The sequence below is a fragment of the Corythoichthys intestinalis genome, chromosome 15, assembly GCF_030265065.1.
Source record: "Corythoichthys intestinalis isolate RoL2023-P3 chromosome 15, ASM3026506v1, whole genome shotgun sequence".
Lineage (NCBI taxonomy): Eukaryota > Metazoa > Chordata > Actinopteri > Syngnathiformes > Syngnathidae > Corythoichthys > Corythoichthys intestinalis.
The window spans coordinates 21522372-21545256 of NC_080409.1; the positions used below are offsets into that span (position 1 = coordinate 21522372).

Here is a 22885-nt window from a genome sequence, read left to right on the forward strand (position 1 = left end):
ATCAGATATTGCAGATATTGCAATTTGATTCATACACAAGGCAAAATCTAGATGCCGATAAATATTATGATCTTCTTAACTAGATAAGGCTCCTGTCTCTAAGGCAGCCATGTGAAACAAGTTTGTCAGACAAGCACTTACCAGTCATCACCTCATATAACACATACATTGAGCTCTCATTTCAAAACTGTACATAAGATTTTGTACTGTGTCATTGGTGAAACTGTTTCTGTTTTCCAGTCTATCTGGATGTCCCATTGCTGCAGCGGAGAAGCTGGCAAAGGCCCAGGAAAAACACCAGAGCTGTGACGGCTCTAAACCAAATCAGGCTTCTGACAGAGTCTTAAGGTAGGACCGACTGTCTTTTCGCTTCCTCCTCATCAGGTGGTCTTCAAACTGTTCTGTTGCTGTCAAAACCTTTGGCAACTTCACAATAGTAAAAAGATTAAACTAGTGCTTCTGCCGTTTGATGAATTCACATAAAGTGTTTGATACATGTTCTGACTATGTTATTGAGGGAGCCCCATGTTAGTAAAATAATGTTTGTCACGCTGAAATGTTTTGTTCCTTTTTCACTTACATTTCTTAAAGTTGCTCTGGTTTGAAGTGCTTTTTGTTTCAAGTTCTCTCCTTCAGCAAATACTTCCAAAAGACTGTGTGTTCATTTGTCTCCGTACTACTGAAGACAAATCTCTTTATTCCCTTAATGCAAGCGGTCACATTTATCACAGTGTAGTGCAGATTGTTTTTGTTCTAGAAATTGTTTTGAAGTCTTAAGAAATTCTCTGATGTCACAAGTAACTGCAATTTTATTTATTTACATAAACATGATAAAATATCGCACTTCATCTTTTCCTTGTTATGGTTTGCTGGTACACATATATACAGTATGTATGTGCATCATATGATAAAAATTATCAGAACGATAGCAAGTGTAATAAAAAGAAATGAAGAAAATGTATTTATTTTTCATTGGCGGTGGAGGATAAGAAAGATACACACACAATGGCAAATGCAGGGAGCATCCTGTCTCTTAAATGGCCTGCCGTTTACCAGCATCATCCTCCATATTTCAATCCTGGAGTATTGCCAAGAGTCTGCGCTCTCCTTTGAGTCTGCCCACTTTAAGCCAAATTTCCTTCCTCTCCCTTGGGCAATTTTCAGTGGCTCAGTCCAACCTCCACCCCCTCGTCATTTATTTTCCAGGCCTATGTGCTTTGTCAAACAACTGGACTATCCTCAATATGGTGACAAGAACAATGTTTCCACCAGCACGCCCCGATCCAACCTGGCCAAGGAGCTGGAGAAGTATTCCAAGACCAGTTTTGACTACAGCGCCTTCGAGAGTACCAACAACCACCAAGTGTATGGGAAACGGGCCATTGCACCCAAGGTTCACGGGCACAGAGATACCTCCCCAAAAGGATTTGACGGTAATATTTTATGCCCAATTACATCTCCATTTACCTTTTTTTCTGATTATGATTATCTGAGAAGGCTAGTAACTTCATCATCATCTCTTTATCGACGTGTCATCATCATCTTATAGCCATATAAACCCACCAAATAATGCGACGAGGAAGCAGCCGGTTAAATATGATTTCTCATTCACTTGACTTAACCTGCCAGAGCCGGAACCCTGCTTTAACATCTGGTCAACAAAAGGTCAAAGAAAGAAAGAAAGAAAGAATAGAGAAATACGAGAATAATCATAATTTTAACAATTACCGTATTTTCCACACTAAAAGGCGCACCTTCAACGACTGCCTTACTGTATTGGCCCGAATATGAAACAGTGTTTTTTGCATTGAAATAAGACTGAAAAAGTGGGAGTCGTCTTATATTCGCAGTCTATACAACGTACCCATTCACGACGCTAGATGGCGCCAGATATCATTGATGCGATGTTCTGTTATGACAGAGCTCAGCTTGCCTGGCTCTGCCAGACTGTTCTCCCTGTATTTTTCAAACACTGAGAGTATAGTCTGGGAACCAGCCCATTAACAGCCTCTCGAGCAGGTACAAAATCAATCGACAAATCAGATTCGTTTATTTGCGTGACGTTTTCTTAACGAGCAACGTCACTCTTGCGTGTCGAAAGTCGTCTCCACAACAACACAGATGGTGAACGGGAGAGCCGAGAATATGTTCCACTCCACGGTAAAATCAGTTTTAAATTACCAAAAACACATCGACACGAGTCATTGACAACAGTCTGTCTCGCGCTAGCCATGTTGAATAAACTCCGCTCTCTTCGTATGTTTACTTCCGCGCGCAAGTCCCTCGTCCTTCCCTCGTCATTTTACTAACGTCACATCTGCCCGTCGCTGATTGGTCCACTCCGCTGTCTGTTTGCTGTGGCTTGCTCCGCCCTGGAAATTGTATCCGCGGGAATGGTGGCCAGACTCAATAGCTGGAACAGCGGTGAGTCTGGTGTACCAGGCAAGAGCTCAGCTACTCTCAAGTTTAACCAGTTTGCATTATTTTATTGCAATGTTTTTCCTTATTCAGATTTTTTTCAAGACTACAGTTACAGTTAGACTTCACTTTGATGGTTAATGCAGTTATTTCAATTTTGTTGTTTTATCACAATAGATTGGTTTATTTACATTTCAAAAACCAGAAGCCATTCATTTACGAATGTGATTGCACTTTAGTTTACAAAATTAAATGTTCAGATATTAAGATTTGAATGAGGCAAAATGACATGATTTTTCTCTTAAATATGTTGTTACAATCATTTTTTCCGGATGCACTGTAATTATTTTCTGTATAAAAAAATAATCTGGTGTTCAAAAAGTCTTTTCAAACTTGAGTCTTGAAAAAGAGGGGGTTGTCTTACAATCAGGGCCGTCTTATAGTCGGGCCAATACGGTATTTTAAAACTTTTCATATAAAGGGTGCACCGCATTATAAAGGGGCATTAGTGGTTGGGATTGTCTTACGCATCCACTAGATGGAGCTGCGCTAAAGGGAATGTCATGCCATGACTAGCTAAAATTAATCCCTCTAAGGTGCACCTTTTATTGTAGAAAATACGGTAATATAAGTTGTGATTAGGCATGTGCTGGTATGAGACTTTGACAATATGATAACTTTAAGCAAAAATACCGCGGTTTCACGGTATTACGGTGTTGCAGTTATAGCTCTAAAATGTGTTATTTTGAGATGAATGAGTTAAAAACAATCCATTGAACAACATTTTCTAAGTTTTCACAAGATATTTGCAAATTGGAACATTGACATCAATATAATGTTAAAAATAAATAAATAATAAATAAATAAATAAATAAATAAATAAACAAAAAATAAATAACTGAAATATTTTTTTTAAAAATTGAAATAAATTGAACCTAAACCCACAACCACAGCTCAAGTTGCTTAACAATAGAACAAAAATCATTATTTTCCATAAAAAAGTAAAGACACTTCTATATGAAATTTAAAATATATGTATACCAGACACTTCACTGACTTTAAAGCTCCATCTCAACATTTTTAGAGGCTTGCTCATTTTCGACATATTTCTCTCTCAGTCCAAGTTGTGATGCAGGAATATGAGTATGTTCACCTTTTCTGGGTAAATATACCACTCCTACTATTAATATTAATTAGTTTAATAATAATGGAGCGTGAGAGTCAGAGACGGAGCGCGTGTGTATGACTCGTATCATTATTTACACATTATACACACACACTCTCTCACACACACACACACCCACGCCCTCTCTCAACATAGAAAGTCGCCAGAGAGAAAAAACACCACAGGCTGCATTATGAAAATGTTGTTTTGAACAGATGCTTGCAAAGGCGGAAGACTTTACAAAAGTACGCTTATAGTGAGGATAGTGAGGAAACAAGTTAGCCGTCTTGGCATGCTAACTAGCCAACTTAATAACCTCGTTAACAAGCTTACATTATAGTACTTGTTTTACCATCGCTAGACACAAGAAACACGCTGGAGTGAACTCTCGTAGCGGTTGGGAAACATTGGTGACAGTGTTTACTTATATTAAATTTTGTGTAAACTGATGAATGATGTTCATGTTAATGTGAAATTATGTTGGCGGTGCTGCCTGCACGTCGGCTGTCCTTCCATCTCGAAGCCGCGACCGTCTGTTTCTTTTCGGTAACAGAAATACTAACACCTAATACTAATGCCATACTAGCGACTGTGTATTATGAGGGGGGAAAAGCCCAGATTTGGTTTTGACAGTGACAACAGCGTCACCGACACACAGGACAGAGCAACAACCAGAGGGGAAGGGGTGAGCGCTAAAGGCATTTCTCGCTGCATTTTCGGGACATAGAAAATAGCTAACACCGTACTACAGTATGATGGAAAGTTTTAGTGGTTTTGAAACCGTGATGTTTTCATACCACGGTAAGCCTTGAAACCGGGAACCGGTACATGCCTGATTGTGATATTACAAGAACGTAGTCATACATTGTAATACTACAAGAAAAAAGTCATAATGTTTGATATGAAAGTCATTATATTACGAGATAAGTTATATATTGTAAAATTACGACATTTAAGTTGAAATATTATGAGAAAAAAAGTCATAAAATTACAAGATTACAGTCGTTATATGACTTATCTTTATATTACGTGAACCGGAAGATGTTTGGTTTTGCGGACATCGACTTTTGGCAATTGTGTGAACACAAAATTGTTTTTAGCAATGGACATAAAACAAGCGAGGTGTTTTTGCACAACGGTTTAACTTTAACGTGAAAGCAGCATGACAGTGCGAATGCGTGTAACATCAAGGACTTACACTTTTCTTACAACGAATTGCACATGTCGGTGTGACATACACGGTTCCAGAAAAATATCTGTTATTAAAAAAATATTAAATCAGCATCACGTTTTATACATTGCCATACTTTCAGATTGTAACCTTCTAATCTTAAGGTTTGATCGTCAAATCAGTAATTAGAAGTTATTTCATACCTCCTTGTCTGTGTCCTGCAGCCAAACGGTACTGCAAGAATTCCAGCTCAGCCAGCAGCACCACCAGCACTTATGCTCCCAGCAGTAGCAGCAGCAGCCTGAGCTGTGGAGGTGGAGGTGGTGGTGTCGGCGGAGGTGGGGGCAGCAGCGCCAGCAGCACCTGCAGCAAAAGCAGCTTTGACTACAGCCATGACATGGAGGCTGCACACATGGCTGCCACGGCCATCCTCAACCTGTCCACACGCTGCCGGGAGATGCCCCACGGTATGGGGGGAAAGCCCCAGGATCTGTGCTCACAGGTAGGAGACTAGAAGATATGAGATCGATACAGCCTGTTGATCAGGTGTCAAACTCAAGGCACGGGGGGGGGGGGGGGGGGGGCAAATCTCAAAGTACACCACCAACAAACAAAAATGACAGAGTGTTGACTCTCATGTTAACATAGTCACAAATTGACTTGCATGCACCATTTTTTTGAATGACAACGATTGAATACATGATACACATTTCTCCTCTAAAGGAAGAACATATATTTGCTTGATAGAGGATAAGATATTGGTATTTTTAGAAAAAATAACACATACGTAATACTGGAAGTTACAATGACTGGCGTATAAGTCACATTTTTAGGAGGGGGGGGGGGTATCAGAAACCAAGCCAAACATACATGATGGTATTCCCCCCCAAAAAAGCAGAACAATTAGCTAATAGGCATCTTTCAACAAAATACATTAAGAGTTATCCAGAAACTATGTCCTAAAACAGACTGGACGAGCCAAGGGTGCCATTCTCCCTACCGTCAGTTACATACATGGGCTTCATATAAGTCGTACCTATGTAGAAGTAAAATGATGAATTAATAAGGGTGGTTTATAGTTAAGAAAATACGGTAAGTAAAATTGAATAACATTCTGCAGCATCCTTGAAGATGATTTCGACAACCCAGTATGGCACAGCACAAGTCTCGGATAACTGATTTCTGGACAGAGTACAAACATAAAGACAAAATGGCAGTGAAACTTCGCCAAAGAAATCTGGATTAACTATGAATTTTATGAAAAATCCTATTTTGTATAATAACTTTGTATTGAATATGAAATACCCTACCGTCCTAATGTTAGTCACAAAGACAATTTTGTGTTTTCTATGAAATGGTACACTTTTATTTATCAAATGAGTTGCAAAATGTATACAAAATATTGTCAAGACATTGATAAGGTTATAAATAATGATTTTTATGTTAAATGATCATTTTCTTCTTGAAACTCTGCTTTTTGGAAAGAATGTTCCATTTGTAGCCGTTACATATTTGCAGACCTTTGGCATTTTGGCTGTCAATTTTCTGAGGTAATGTGGAGAAATTTGACCCCACAATTTGAGATCCTCCTCCCATACATTTGATCAGCTTGATGGGCACTTCTTCCAAACCTTAAAGCTGTAATGTGAAGTAAGGTTGGCCAACCATGTTTTTGAATAATATCAATGGCTAAACAGTTATAAGCATATTTTCATAATTTTTTTTAACGCAACCCTTCCAGATGATTTGTTTAACCCATAGCAACGCCCTTGACAACGAAAATGCTTTTCTTCGGAAATCTTCGGAAATCTTCGGAAATTACGTCACACCGGGAAGTGCGAGGGAAGTCCGCCATAGAACAGTATTGTTTGTTGCATTGCTTCTCGGTAAGATGCCACGGCGGTGTGTGGCGATGTTTTGTTCTCACTCAAACGAAAAGTTGTATGAGTGGCCAAAGGATAGCAGGGAACGTAAATGGACATCTTTCGTTCGCACGAAGCGAATGGATTTCATGCCATCATCGAGTAGTGTTCTCTGCTGCAAACACTTCGAAGATGCCTGCTTCCTTAACCGGTCTGCTTATGATCAAGGATTTGCCAAAAAGTAAGGTGATTTTTGGATGGATGACTGATGACTTTGTCAAAGCAGAGCTGCCAACTGCTGTGGAATGAACAGTATGAGCTAGCGACATTAGCCAAAAGTTAACTCGTGGCAATCCCCGATCATAGTTGTTGTTGCGTTCGCTAGGTTAAGCGTGTTTAAATTGTGCGTCATCTACGATCTTGTCCGAAAGGGTTAATCCACTGTCAATCGGGAAAGGGGTGTGGATGTGCACATAAGCGGGTCGGCGTCGCGGTAATTCACGGTCACGTTGCAGTAAGAGACACACACCGCCGGTGAGTTTGTGCAAATTTATTTGTATTTGTATTATGTATTTCCACCTTCATGCTTCTAGCATTGCATTGCATTTGCACAGTTCGGCGTTTCTTTCACGGTGATCGCTTGATAGCCTTCTAGTTTGTTTCACGAGAGCCGCTGACAGGTGACAACTTAGCGTGTTGGCATTGAGTCAATCTCGCAGCGAATCAGCGAGCGTGCAGGTCACGCAGTGAATCATGGGAAATGTAGTCTCGGGACAACACTGAAGTGGTGCTTTGTAATCTGTTCGCTTGTGTGAAAAAACTACATTTCCTCACGCCATTTAACGCCACTTTGTTTTCTTATTGTTGCCACAATAAAGTGGAGAAAGCCATCGACGACTGTGATACAGTGGATATTATTTAGTTGTAATACGGGAGTTCACCAGTAGAGGGTACGCATGTCATTTAGATGTGTTATTGTTTGTGCCTTACTCCTTGACTAAAAGTTGTTGTTCAGAGTCATTTGGCAAGACGTTGAGTAAAGTTGTAAAAGCCAATAAAGGTGTCGTGTGGGTCACTCGGTCAAGATATAACAACGACTCATCTCCTTCTTTCCCCCCAACGTTTTTATATTATTATTTTATATGCACAAGAGCTGCCGGATCTGCCAAAATGAACATGAAGTCTGATTATTATTTTTTTTAACAATGTCATTAGATAGACAAAAACATAAAATTATGTGCAATTCCCTGCATCTTCAAATCATGAAAATAATAACAGCCTATATCTTACCAATGTTGTAATCTCGATGGGTCTTGTCTTCCATGTCAGGTAGTCTAGGCACATTGTTTGCATCCTGATTAGCGTCTGGCTAATACATGTTAGGTCCAACATAAAATTCCAAGCTCCTCTTCTTCCTCCAACTCTTCAAAAACTTGGATCTCCTCCCTTGCGCTCGATCTATCGCTTATATCGCTGTTTGAATCATTGTTTGAAGGGCTTTGTATGGCGGCCGTATGTATGGAGGTGCCATCGCGTTCCCGGTGTGACGTATCACTTCCGGGTTCGTCCCCTTTCAGGCTCGAACTTCGGAAACGCAATTATTTTGTCAAATATACAACATATAAATTATTTTTTCATGCTTTATTTGTTGGACAATGTTTAATTACTTTACTTGTGACCCTATTTGGCATGTGAAGAAATTACTTCACATTACTGCTTTAAAGTGAAGCTGCTCCCACAATACCTTAATGGGGTTGAGATCTGGTGATTATTATTTCAAATAAATATAATTTCTAACATTTTTACTATCTTGACTATAATTTCTATTCATTTTGCAACTCATTTGGTAAATGAAAGTGTGACTTTTAATGGAGAACACAAAATAGTTCGGATGACACCAAACCTTTGAACACACATCTATATTTTACGATTGTCCTCGAAGCAGAATCGTCTTAGGAGGCCCTCAAGATTGAAAATGTCCCCTGATATGATCCTTCGGCCTCATGTGACCGCATCTAAACTACTCTCTATCTCCTGTCACAGTCAAAGACATGTCTACCCTTAGATTATCTCTATGCTTCTTTCATTAGACAAGTGCTGGCTGAGAAAGCTGACGAAGATAGGGCAACTTCACTTGCATGCTCTAAATAGATAGACAGACACACACATACACATGCGTGTAGCACCCTGGCTGTGTTTAACACTCAGGAAACATCAGGGCATTTTTTTTCTCTGTCTAGTGATCAGATAAGAGCAGGACCAAGCGTCGTTTGACACGGCATGAGCCCAGTGTGTCATTTCTGAGGAGATAAGGTGACGCTGTTTCCGTATTATCTGCGCTGAGATACTGAGCGGGAAAATGGTGGCAGGAGAAAAAGTGAGACAAAGACCTGGAGAGAAAGAGAGCTAATGCTAATGTTGACAGAGCAGACGGTGATCATATTGATAGTGAACCAAGCAATAAAGGGATTGGGGGGGGGGCTCTTTTCTAAATGTCAGCATAGAAGGGAAGGAGATATACAGTAGTACAGTTCCGTAAAAGAGGTGGGAAGTGGAAGAGGAGCCAAAAGCCGCAAACTTTCAAAGCAAAGTGCAAAAGAATAAGTTGGAGGGAACAAATGCCTGAAGCAGTCAGGACTTCCTGTGGTCCTAAATCATTTCATTGTCTGTCCTATGTTGCGGCGAGACAAGCAGGATGCTCCTGGGGCAAGATAGGAAGACAGGAGACTTCACAGGGCTTTTTTTCCCCCTCATCTTCTTTCATCTCAGCACCTCAGGTCGTGGTGAACACTACTCCTCTCTGACTGTCAGTGCACTTTCATACACATACACACTCAATAATCCAGCCTCCTTCCACGATAATTTTTATTACTGTAGTCATTACTTACGGCTTAGTCCTCACGTTCACTTGCTTTATACCTTCAATTAATCGTATTCACGAAGATAATAGACACGGGTGATCAAGGTGCAAGGAGGTCTCAATGGCTAGGTTCATACCGCAGGTCTTAATGTACAATTCCGATTTTTTTGTCATATCTGGGTTTTTTGGTGTGTCCGCTCAGACTGCCTTTGTCCAGTGAGCCCGTTCAAGTACAGTGGGTAAGTATTTAGTCAGCCACTAATTGTGCAAGTTCTCCCATTTGAAAATATTAGAGAGGCCTGTAATTGTCAACATGGGTAAACCTCAACCATGAAAGACAAAACGTGGAAAAATAACAGAAAATCACATTGTTTGATTTTTAAAGAATTTATTTGCAAATCATGGTGAAAAATAAGTATTTGGTCAATACCAAAAGTTCATCTCAACACTTTGTTATGTACCCTTTGTTGGCAATAATGGAGGCCAAACATTTTCTGTAACTCTTCACAAGCTTTTCACACACTGTTGCTGGTATTTTGGCCCATTCCTCCATGCAAATCTCCTCTAGAGCAGTGATGTTTTGGGGCAGTCGTTGGGCAACACAGACTTTCAACTCCCTCCACAGATTTACTATGGGGTTGAGATCTGGAGACTGGCCAGGCCACTCCAGGATCTTGAAATACTTCTTACAAAGCCACTCCTTTGTTGCCCTGGCTATGTGTTTGGGATCATTGTCATGTTGAAAGACCCAGCCACGTCTCATCTTCAATGCCCTTGCTGACGGAAGGAGATTTTCACTCAAAATCTCTCGCTACATGGCCTCATTTATTCTTTCCTTTACACACATCAGTCATCCTGGTCCCTTTTCAGAAAAACAGCCCCAAAACATGATGTTTCAACCCCCATGCTTCACAGTGGGTATGGTGTTCTTTGGATGCAATTCAGTATTCTTTCTCCTCCAAACACGAGAACCTGTTTTTCTACCAAAAAGTTCTATTTTGGTTTCATCTGACCATAACACATTCTCCCAGTCCTCTTCTGGGTCATCCGAATGCTCTCCAGCGAACCGCAGACGGGCCTGGACGTGTACTGTCTTCAGCAGGTGGACACGTCTGGCAGTGCAGGATTTGAGTCCCTGGCGGCGCATTGTGTTACTGATAGTAGCCTTTGTTACTGTGGTCCCTGGAGGTCATTCACTAGGTCCCCCCGTGTGGTTCTGGGATTTTTGCTCACCGTTCTTGTTATCATTTTGACGCCACGGGGTGAGATCTTGCATGGAGCCCCAGATCGAGGGAGATTATCAGTGGTCTTGTATGTCTTCCATTATCTAATAATTGCTCCCACAGTTGATTTCTTTATACCTTTACACCAAGCGTTTTACCTATTGCAGATTCAGTCTTCCCAGCCTGGTGCAGGTCTACAATTTTGTCTCTGGTGTCCTTCGACAGCTGTTTGGTCTATAGTGGAGTTTGGAGTGTGACTGACTGAGGTTGTGGACAGGTGTCTTTTGTACCGATAATGAGTTAAAACAGGTGCCATTAATACAGATAATGAGTGGAGCCTCGTTAGACCTCGTTAGAAGAAGTTAGACCTCTTTGACAGCCAGAAATCTTGCTTGTTTGTAAGTGACCAAATACTTATTTTCCACTCTAATTTGGAAATAAATTCTTTAAAAATCAAACAATGTGATTTTCTGTTTTTTTTTTCCCAAATTCTTTCTCTCGTGGTTGAGTTTTACCCATGTTGACAATTACAGGCCTCTCTTATCTTTTCAAGTAGGAGAACTTGCACAATTGAAGGTTGACTAACTACTTATTTGCCCCACTGTATCACGCATGCGCAATAATTTGCAGTCCGAGATGTGCAAACTGACCCACATGCGCCGGAGCATCAAAACAAATGTTGCCACAAAGTCATTCTTGGGCGACCATATTTAGATTTCCCAAAAGAGGACACAAAGAACTGACATAAATAATCCCCGTTTAGTCTTATATTCAAAGTCTAATTGGATTGATAGCATACACGTACTGTGCATGCATGACGCACACATTTACGCACAATTTCCCCCCGACTCTCGGCCATATAAATAATCTTGAAATAATAAATCATTTGGAGCACATACCCTCCCCCCATTTTATTTTTCTTATGACTGTTGTCAAGCTCGCCTCTTCCCGAAAAGCTGCGTTCAAGCTAGGCGCTAATGCTAATGCACAGCTCAATCGCTAACGTATCATCCTGTCTCTCTCGCTCTTTGCTGACGTAATTGCTGCATGAATTCAGATTTGGTAGACTTGACAGTTCAGACCACAGCCACATTCTGGAAAAATGTGACCTAGATCGGATTTGAAATGGTCCACTTTTATGCGACCTGCCCCGTTCAGACCGTCAAATAAATGCCTAACTCGAGTTGGAAAAACACGAAAAAATCGGATTTGTGCATTAAGAGCTGCAGTATGAACCTAGCCCAATTGTCCATTTAACTGCACAGATCTCCCTTTCCAAATCCATTTAATCTGGCTGGTAGGTTTGCTGTATCTTCTCATACCAAGCTTGAAATTTTGCAGTCAGCAAACCAGGTTCTATTGGGTTCCTGGGGAGAAGATGAGCTGCACCAACAAAAGTACCACTCTTAAAGGGTATAAAATGAAACCTGCTTATGGGTCTGAAGGAGTCGGCAATCAATCCTGCCAAAGGCAATGCTTGCGCCTGTCTGTGAAATTGCCCAAATCTGGTTTAAAAAAAAAAAACACTTAGCTTGGTGCAGGCTCGTGCTCATCTAGATTTCGAAGCCGTAGTAAATTTGAGCCCATTTTGCATGTCTACAAGGTTACGGAATGTGCAAATAGGTTAAATCCTACTGCACGACAGCCTGTCATGTCTTTGTGAGCGAGAATTGGTTAAAGAGTGTATATTATTACAAAAATGTATTTAGTTCTATGATCACAAGTTTGAAAAGGCAGTGCATTACATGACTCATGTAACTGTTTGAGTTTGTTGGCGCTCGGGGCTAGTGTTAACCATTGTTTGTACAGTACTTTTAAAACTGCTGAGAAGCATTTGTGACAGTTGGCCAACATGCACAGAGTTTTAAGCCCACGGCTTTGGAGAAGGTTTATTTCCTTAACAAAAACTGCTACGGCTCTCAAATAGCTGAAATGATTGGTCAACCCACTACTGGCAGAGACAAGCAGCCATGAAACGTTCGCAACAATATCTTAGGTCGTTGACATGGTACCACAGAAGAGGTTCAGTGAAGGAGAAGAAGCAAATCCTTTCATGTTATCATTATCATATATTGGTGCGTTGAGTCATGCCATTAGAGCCCTCATACTGTATGTGATACATTCACTGACAAGGAGGTAGAAAAAGCCACTCAATACTAATAAGGTGCATTTGTGATGTCATAGGTTGCTAATGCTGCTATGAGTGGCTGTGGTTTACAATCTCTGTTCCAAACATTCATCCCATAGATGTTTGACGGGGTTGAAGTCAAGGTTCTCAAGTTATTCTGCACCAAACCACACAGCCATGCCTTATTTGACCTAGCTTTGTTCACTAAAGACAGCCATGTTATGTAATAATAGTAAGGGGCCATGACTAAAATGTCCCCGTGAAATTGGAAGCATAAAATTGTCTTTTTAAAATGAAGAACTAAGGGTCAGAGAAGAAGAGGCGGACACAAATATGTGATTCTTTTATGTATACGAACACCTTTGTTTATACCTTTCAGATGCAAGATGTCCTCCCAAATTAGCATTATTCCATAGTCTATTAACATAACTAAAACACTCTCAAATAGGGAAAGATTTTAATTGGAATAACTAAACTTTTAATAGAATTGATTTAATGCAATTGTCTAAGTTTAATAATAATTACATGTTTTACTTCTATGTCAATGTCAGTGACAATCAGCATTATTAACATATGAAAGGGGGCTAAGGCAAAAAATTGAGATGAAATATGGTAAAGCTGATTAGGTAGGGAACAAAAGTAGCGTTATGTACAAAACATGAGATTTAGCTGGCAAGGTGTTGCTACTGTTTTATTTATTTATTTTACTTAAACAATGCTCATTTTAATTGAACCTTGGCAGAAATCAAATAAAGAAATATGTCAAGTTATTGTTTGCACTGGTGTGGAACTGAACTGCTCTGATAGTCTGTTCATATTGTTTGTAAATCATATTTAGCTACATGACTGGAGCGAAATATTAAAAACATCTCTTTTTGGTATAGCATAGTTCTACACTGCAAACTACAAGGAAACACTAACACATTTAGCGCCGTTTGCATCAGAAGTGGGCATTAGGGCTGCAACTAACGATTATTTGCATAATTAATCGGCCGATTAATAAAACAATTATCCGATTAATCGGATAAATGTCACTTTTTTTATATTACCTTCACAATTTATCTTGAACAATGAAGACAAAATGGATGACTATTTCCTTAAAAAATAAAATTTTATTACAGCCTCCTGACTTAACTGTAGTCTACAACTGTATCGATTATCAAATTCGTTGGCAACTAATGTATTAATCGATTTTAATTGATTTAATCAATTAGTTGGTGCATCCTTATTTAGAAGCTAGTTTAGACAGTAAGATGTCGGAAAAATGGCAAAAATGTGAAATGTTATCCAAAGTAAAAGCAGATTTTGGTTTATGTCCTACTTTGAATTAACAAAAAGCATAATGAAGAAATCTGATGATATTTACAACTGACAAGTTATATATATTTAATAATTTCAAGAATTTAGACAAGTTTAATGTGAAAAATGTCCTAAACGATTAATCGGTTATCAAAATACTGTATTGGCCCGAATATAAGACGGTGTTTTTTGCATTAAAATAAGACTGAAAAAGCGGGGGTTGGCTTATATTCGCGGTCTAGACGTTATACCCATTCACGACGCTAGATAGCGTCAGATATCATAGAAGCGATGTCTGTCATGACAGAGCTCAGCTACTCTCAAGTTTAACCAGTTTGCATTATTTTATTGCAATGTTTTTCCTTATTCAGATTTGTTTCAAAACTACAGTTACAGTTAGACTTCACTTTGATGGTTAATGCAGTTATTGCAATTTTGTTGTTTTATCACAATAGATTGGTTTATTTACATTTCAAAAACCAGAAGCCATTCATTTACGAATGTGATTGCACTTTAGTTTACATATTTAAATGTTCAGATATTAAGATTTGAATGAGACAAAATAACATGCTTTTTCTCTCCAATATATTTTTATAATCATTTGTTTCATATGTACGTTAATTATTTTCTGTGTAAAAATTAATTTGGTGTTCAAAAAGTCTTTTTTCAAACTTGAGTCTGGAAAAAGAGGGGGTCTCCTTATAATTAGGGCCGTCTTATATTCGGGCCAATACGGTAGTTGTCAATTATTTTGATAATCGATTAGTTGTCGATTAATCGATTAATTGTTGCGCCTCTAGTGGGCGTTACTTTTACTAGTCATTTCATGCATCTTGTGTTGGATCTTCAAATGTGCAGCTTTCTCTAACAGTATACAGTAAATGTCCTACATAGTATATATATTATTTTTCCTTTGGGCCAGCTTAATGAATACTGTAACTGCTGTTCATGCTGAAAGGAAGTAATGTACATATTATTTCAATATAACAGTGCCTAGAGAAAGAGGAACAAACTGTAAAGAAAATATAGAATACAGTAGTGAGCTGTGGCCCACTTTGTGTTGGTGCACAGCATGGTTATGGTTGTGTCTCTATTTTTGGGTGAGCAGCGGTCTAGTTCCAGCCATTTCCACTCCTCACAACTCTCAAAGCCAACCGCTATATTCTTCAGCCCCTCACCCCCTCCACCACCCCCATCCCATGACGTCCACTCACATTAGAGTCACACACACGCAACACACAGTTGCACATGTATTCCCACTTGTGACTGTGCTGAACATGGGACACATACTATCGCACGCTGGAAGGAAAGAGACAGATACAGAGAAAAGAGATGCTCGAAGAGGAATGCGCTTGTCCTGGAGCACTGTTGACCTTGTCCACTTTTGACCCATTGTAAGGGCATAGGGCATTGCAACTATATGTACATGCATTGTAATTCAGGACTGAATTTATCTCAGATCTGTTTAGTATTTGAGATAATAGAATTTAACCCAAAAAAAATCTTTAAATTTGATTATTGTTGAGTGCGGGACGTATGTTTGACTGTTATTTAATTCCCCACTTTCCCTCTCTTTTCTCCCTTTCTATTTCGCATCCTGATGTGTCATTTTTCCCTTCGACCATGTACATCGGAATGGAAAACCAAAAACCCATACACACATGCATCACAAACGCAACCCACACGTCACCTCTTCCAACCACCACCTCATCCAGAGTCCCAGCCTTGATGTTGACGAGAACGGTACATTGGACCTGAGTATGAGCAAGCGTCTGTGCAGCGGTGGAGGGGACTCAGTGCTCACCCCGCTAGAGCCCATGTCCCCCCAGAGGCAAGCTGCCCTTCTTGGCTCCCGCTGCTACGGCATGGGGGACGCTGCTGACTGTTGGGACCTGCCTGTAGACTACACCAAGATCAAACACATAGATGGGGACGAGAAAGAGGTAAAAAAAAAAAAAACAACAAGTAAGGTTGCCTTCATATGACAAAGTAACCTATGTAGCAAATTATTGGAAATTCTGATGCATCACTGTGTTAATCACTTACCTGTAAATGTAAGGGGGAAATAGGTAGTATCCTTTTACCATATTTTTCGGACAATAAGTCGCAGTTTTGTTCATATTTTGGCTGGGGGTGCGACTTATACTCTGGAGCGACTTTTATCAACACATTATTATATCATTTCTCATGTTACTTTGGTGTTTTCGAGTGACACTGATGGTTTGGTAAACTTGTTAGCATGTTCTTTATGCTATAGTTATCTGAATAACTCTTTATAGCTATGTTACGTTAACATAACGGCCGCATTCACTTTTCGTTGCTCATTCATCATGTAACATTATCATACTGTACACTTACACATGTTTTTTTCTATTGTATTTTTATTTTAAAATGCCTTTCAAGATGACATATCTGTTCTATGTGTTGGATTTTATCAATTAAATTTCCCCCAAAAATGTTACTTATGCTCCGGTGCGACTTATATGTTTTTTTTTTCATTTTATGGCTGGTGAGACTTATACTCGGGTGCGACTTATAGTCCGAAAAATACGGTATGTTTGTTTTATGTTTTTTTGTTTTGTTTTGTTTTTTTTTCTTTAAACGTATACAGTATGTGACAGTGAGCATATCCACTGCTGGCATGTCCTAATTTGGAAACTAATTGAGAGCATGAAAAACAAAATCCATAAAGGCATGGTTGGATGAGAACGGTATGGAAGAACCTGACATCCCTGACCCCGGCCACACATCAGACCTCACAGATGCCCTACACACAATACATAGAAAGACACACGTCTAGTAAAAGGAAAAAAGTGTTGCCATACAATTAGTAACTTTAGCCTCCTGTACAAGTCCCAATACATCAGTAATGTTGTCTGTTTAATGTTTTAATATGTTTTTGCCTCATTGTGTCGATTAATTGATTTCTAACAGATCACAATGAACACATCTGTGATTAAGAGTAATTGCACGTACAGTGATTATAGCTTTAGAATCAGTGTTGTTAATAACGGTGTTAGAGTATAATGGCGTTACTAACAGAGTTATTTTTTTCAGTAATTACTTTTCTCATCTTTGCAACGCCGTTACCGTTACTGAGGATGTAAAGGTGTGCGTTACTACGTTGGTTGAATGACGCGAGAAAAGTCAGAGACATGGAGAGAGAAGAGCAGGAGTGGGAAGGAGGAAAGGGAGTTGTGACGCCGTTGCAAACGCGATGCTAGGCTAGGTGCCTCAAATAAAACCTGACTGTAGCCGACAGCCTACAATCTACGCCCACTGGATGCTACGCTAGATATCACATGCATATAGAACTAGATGCGAAATGACAGACATGGCAGCATTAGCAAATGTATAGGTAAGTAGATGTGAAATGATACACTCGCTGGCGTTAGTAAACAGCCGCCATCTTAAATCAGTAGACTTCTCAGAAAGGCACTGTTTAGAGAACCTTCCTAGCGAACCTAAGTAACTTTTTATTTCAAATACAGTGGTGCCTCGACATACGATCGCTTCGACACACGATCTTTTCGACACCCGACGTAAAATTTAACTCGCCATTTGTTTCTACATCTGACGATATTCTCGAAATACGACGATTTTTGACAGCGCCGCAGTGTTTTTTCCGGAAGGCGGACGCACTGCTGAGAGATATGAACACTAGATTCAAAAAGGTTTGTGCAGGTGGAGAAAAAGAAGACAAGGTGACACATACCATTGACATGAAGATGTAAATGATAGCAAAATATAAGCATGGTGTGTGCATCCATGAACTAGGTTGACAATAGGGCCGTAAAATGTTGATCTCGGCCGGCAGTCCTCCTTCGTTCGCCAGTCTTTATAAATTAAGGTGACAATTCTTATTGTGGTAACATCCCCAAAGAAATTGCCAGCTTCATTAGGTTTCTAATCATTGTTTATTCCATCAACTTGTGCAACACAACGCCGGCATCAAAACAGAAAGAAAACTGGAGTCGCGCTCTCTTGCACACCGTCACGTTAGCCTCGCGGTGCGATCAGGTACAGCAAAAAAAGTCCGTAACATTAGAACCACATTCGTTACATTATTACAGGTAATATTATTATTATTATTATTATTACTATTGTTATATTATCATTATTCTGATTTTTATTCATAATTTATTTGTTTTGCTCTTTGTAATTGCTATTTGCAATAGTTGCTAATAGCAACAGCAATATTTATTAAGGATTTAGTGTAGGTTTTTGGGCTGTGGAACAAATTAAAGGAATTATAATGTATTCTAATGGGATAATCCTGGTCGACACACGACCATTTCGACTTACAAACAAGGTCCTGGAACGAATTAGCTTCGTATGTAGAGGTACCACTGTACTCCTAAATCGGAAAAATCTTGACTTGAATCTATAATTAGATGATGAAACAGTTTTAAAACTTTCACATGTAGAAAGTAGACAGAACGGAACTACATGTAATGCAATAACGGGAGCTATTTTAACAACTTTAACGGTTGATTCACATTAAATGACTTCCAAACATAGCAAAGATTAATATATAGTTATCACAATATCCACAATTCCCCTGTGTCTAGTTAAGTTTAGGGTAAAGAATTGGGCTAGGGCGAAGTAACTAATTACTCTTATATTCAGGTAAATGAGTTACTAAATTACTTTTTGGGAGAAGTAATTTGTAACTGATTTTTTTTTTCTTTTTTTTTTGTAAGAATAGAATAGAATAGAATAGAATAGAATAGAATAGAATAGAATAGAATAGAATAGAATAGAATAGAACAAGAATTTGCTGTTACAGGGTGGCTTTTGACAGCACCGATTAGCAATGCAGATTCTTCACTTAAGCCTATCTGCTTGGTATCTGAGTTCAATGTACAGATTCCACATTGTGGCTCATTGTCAAACATTTGCCTTGCTGTTTGACTGTCTTCTGGGTCTCTCACTCCTGTCGTGAGGCACGGTTATATTTGGAACAGCTCAAAAACTGATACAGTATTTATTTTTTGGGATGTTTTTCCTAACAAATTGAAAAGTTAATTGACATCAGCATTACGATACCTTGGTCCCCTCTGTTTGTGTCATACACCACACATCATGCTACCTTTTTTCACATTTTGCTCTTCTCTGAGATGAATTATGCAAAGTAGCACCTTGGGAGGGATGTGGAATAGCTCATCTCATCAAAGAACTGCTGGAAATCAATGCACCACTGCTGGGTGCATCTGTCGATGTGCACAGGCGCCCCAATGTGCAGTGTCTGTTTCTCTGTCTCCCTTTTTCTCTCTGTCTCTCCCTCATACGCTTTGTCTGTGTGTGTACTGTATTTCTATGTGTGAGTGAGATCCAAAGCTAGCCTACTTTTTTCTATGTGTGCCTGCATTCGTCCAATTAATTGGAGAAGCCTGCATGAAGCAGCCTCACACGCTTACAGATTTGGTATAACGGAATTATTTGAGGCATTTTGTGGACCTGTCTGTTCAAAAGCCATACTGTACTTACACTGCGGGCATGGAAGGGGAAAAAAAATAGAAGAGGAATTGCGTCAACTGCTGTCATGCCCTGGTTGCACAGTGCACAGTGCACACTGCAGACAAAGCGCACCCCTTTTTATGTTGATACGACACGACATTTCCATCTAGCGGCTGAATTGTGCATTACAAGAACAAGCCAACTGACTCAGAAGTCTCAGTTCCATTTTTCCCTGATAAATTATCCTCACGAAGGGAGTCGAAGGTAATTGAGACTATCCCCAAGACAGTGGGGAAGAGACCAGGTATACTCTGGACTGGTTGCCAGCCAATTGCAAACTCTCTCAAGTGTTCTAAAGAAAGACAATAAAATGCTGTATACCAGTACCTGCATTGAACCTCACGGAGAAGATTACGGTGGGGCAAATAAGTATTTGAGTCAACCACCAATTATGCAAGTTCTCCTACTTGAAAAGATTAGAGAGGCCTGTAATTGTTAACATGTGTAAACCTCAACCATGAGAGACAGAATGTGGAGAGAGAAAAAAAAACATTAAATCACATTGTTTGATTTTTAAAGAATTTATTTCCAAATTAGAGTGGAAAATAAGTATTTGGTCACCTACAAACAAGCATGATTTCTGGCTGTCAAAGAGGTCTAACTTCTTCTAACGAGGTCTAACGAGGTTCCACTCATTACTTGTATTAATGGCACTTGTTTTAACTTGTTATCGGTATAAAAGACACCTGTCCACAATCTCAGTCAGTCACACACCAAACTCCACTATGGCCAAGACCAAACAGCTGTCGAAGGACACCAGAGACCAAAATTGTAGACCTGCACCAGGCTGGGATGACTGAATCTGCAATAGGTAAAACGCTTGGTGTAAAGAAATCAACCGTGGGAGCAATTATTAGAAAATGGAAGACAAACAAGACCACCGATAATCTCCCTCAATCTGGTTCTCCATGCAAGATCTCACCCCGTGGCGTCAAAATGATAACAAGAACAGTGAGCAAAAATCCCAGAACCACACAGGGGGACCTAGTGAATGACCTACAGAGAGCTGGAACTACAGTAACAAAGGCTACTATCAGTAACACAATGCGCCGCCAGGGACTCAAATCCTGCACTGCCAGACGTGTCCCCCTGCTGAAGAAAGTACACGTCCAGGCCGGTCTGCGGTTTGGTAGAGAACATTTTGATGATCCAGAAGAGGACTGGGAGAATGTTTTATGGTCAGATCAAACCAAAATAGAACCTTTTGGTAAAAACACAGGTTCTCGTGTTCGGAGGAGAAAGAATACTGAATTGCATCCGAAGAACACCATACCCACTGTGAAGCATGGGGGTGGAAACATCATATTTGGGGCTGTTTTTCTGCAAAGGGACCAGGACAACTGATCTGTGTAAGGAAAGAATGAATAGGGCCATGTGTCGAGGGATTTTGAGTGAAAATCTCCTTCCATCAGCAAGGGCATTGAAGAGGAGACATGGCTGGGTCTTTCAGCATGACAATGATCCCAAACACACAGCCAGGACAACAAGGAGTGGCTTCGTAAGAAGCATTTCAAGGTCCTGGAGTGGCCTAGCCAGTCTCCAGATCTCAACCCCATAGTAAATCTGTGGAGGGAGTTGAAAGTCCGTGTTGCCCAACGACTGCCCCAAAACATCACTGCTCTAGAGGAGATCTGCATGGAGGAATGGGCCAAAATACCAGCAACAGTGTGTGTAAAACTTGTGAAGAGTTACAGAAAACATTTGGCCTCCGTTATTGCCAACAAAGGGTACATAACAAAGTATTAAGATGAAGTTTTGGTATTGACCAAATACTTATTTTCCACCATGATTTGCAAATAAATTCTTTAAAAACCAACAATGTGATTTTCTGGTTTTTTTTTTCACATTCTGTCTCTTATGGTTGAGGTTTACCCATGTTGACAATTACAGGCCTCTCTAATATTTTCAAGTGGGAGAACTTGCACAATTAGTGGCTGACTAAATACTTATTTTCCCCACTGTATATTCTGATAGTATGCCGAGTCTCAGGTGTCACATCCATCAACAACACCATCCATTCATTTTCTATACCGCTTCCCCTCATCTAGGTTGTTGGTAAGCTGGAGCAGCTGACTGTGGGACTGTGATCGTTAGTCAGTCACAAGGCAAATGTCACAACCATACACACATTTATACCAATGGCCACTTTAGAGCCGGGTTAGGCAATACATTTTGCTAAAGGGACATTTTAGAAACTTGCTTTTTAAAGGACACACCACCTCAACTGTTTTCCATTTTAATGTACTAAACATACATTATACAATATATTATAGTAGACCGGTAGTATCCGGTTTACAAAAAAGTTCTGTTCCTGGCTGGCGATGTAACAGTTAGTGTAGGTCTTGCCTCCTTATACTGTCCACAAATGTGCACATCAGAATAAGAGCACTTTATGTTTTACATAATGGGGTGGTAGAGAGAGTCATGGTTTGCGAGGTTCATATGCCTTGATTTCCTAATAACACAGCAGACAATAATTTGGTGTGGAATTTGAGTTATCCTGTCTAAAATGTGCCTGGGAGAAAAGTACTTTGGTAACACTTTACAATAAGGGTCCCTTAAGTAACATTAGTTAATGCATTTTTAGACAATAACTAATGTTTGAATAACATTACACTAATCAATATTATTGCTCATCTAACCTTCATTAATATATTAATTACCATGAGTTAATGCATTAGCTAATGCATTAGTTAATGCATTAGTTAATGCATTAGTTAATGCATAACCAGACAATAACTAATGGTTTGGTAAAATTAAAAAAATATATATATATAGGCCTCTATAGGGTTAGGGTTTTGGGTTTAGGTTTAGGGTTTGTTAACTTAGCATTTATAATTTCTTAGTTAAGGGACACATGTGCTACACTTTACAATAAGGGTCCAAAAAGCATTCAGTAATGGTTAATAAAGGTTAAGGGGGGGGTTACTTCAGCATTTATAATTTCTTAGTTAAAGGACACATGTGCTACACTTTATAATAAGGGTCCAAAAAACATTCAGTAATGGTTAATTAAGGTTAAGTAATACTTATGAGGTACGTTCACGTGAAATAATACCATACTTAAGGTTAGGTTAGCATTTGCCTGGTACACCAGACTCACCGCTGTTCCAGCTATTGAGTCTGGCCACCATTCACGCGGATACAATTTCCAGGGCGGAGCAAGCCACAGCAAACAGACAGCGGAGTGGACCAATCAGCGATGGGCAGACGTGATGTTAGTAAAATGACGAGGGAAG

At 39.6% G+C, this 22885-nt stretch overlaps 1 protein-coding gene across 6 annotated transcripts in view; it reads left to right on the forward strand.

Annotated features, from left to right (window-relative positions):
• The window catches only part of myt1lb (myelin transcription factor 1-like, b), a 245956-nt gene that overhangs the window by 200012 nt on the left and 23059 nt on the right, over window positions 1-22885 (forward strand). For 4 of the 6 annotated variants that reach the window (XM_057860211.1, XM_057860209.1, XM_057860213.1 and 1 more), the window contains 4 exons: window positions 241-348; window positions 1207-1433; window positions 4979-5256; window positions 15842-16069. In XM_057860211.1, coding sequence (XP_057716194.1) covers window positions 241-348; window positions 1207-1433; window positions 4979-5256; window positions 15842-16069 — 841 coding nt within the window. The remainder of the gene's footprint in view (window positions 1-240; window positions 349-1206; window positions 1434-4978; window positions 5257-15841; window positions 16070-22885) is intronic. The other 2 variants (XM_057860212.1, XM_057860214.1) reach the window with 2 other exon arrangements.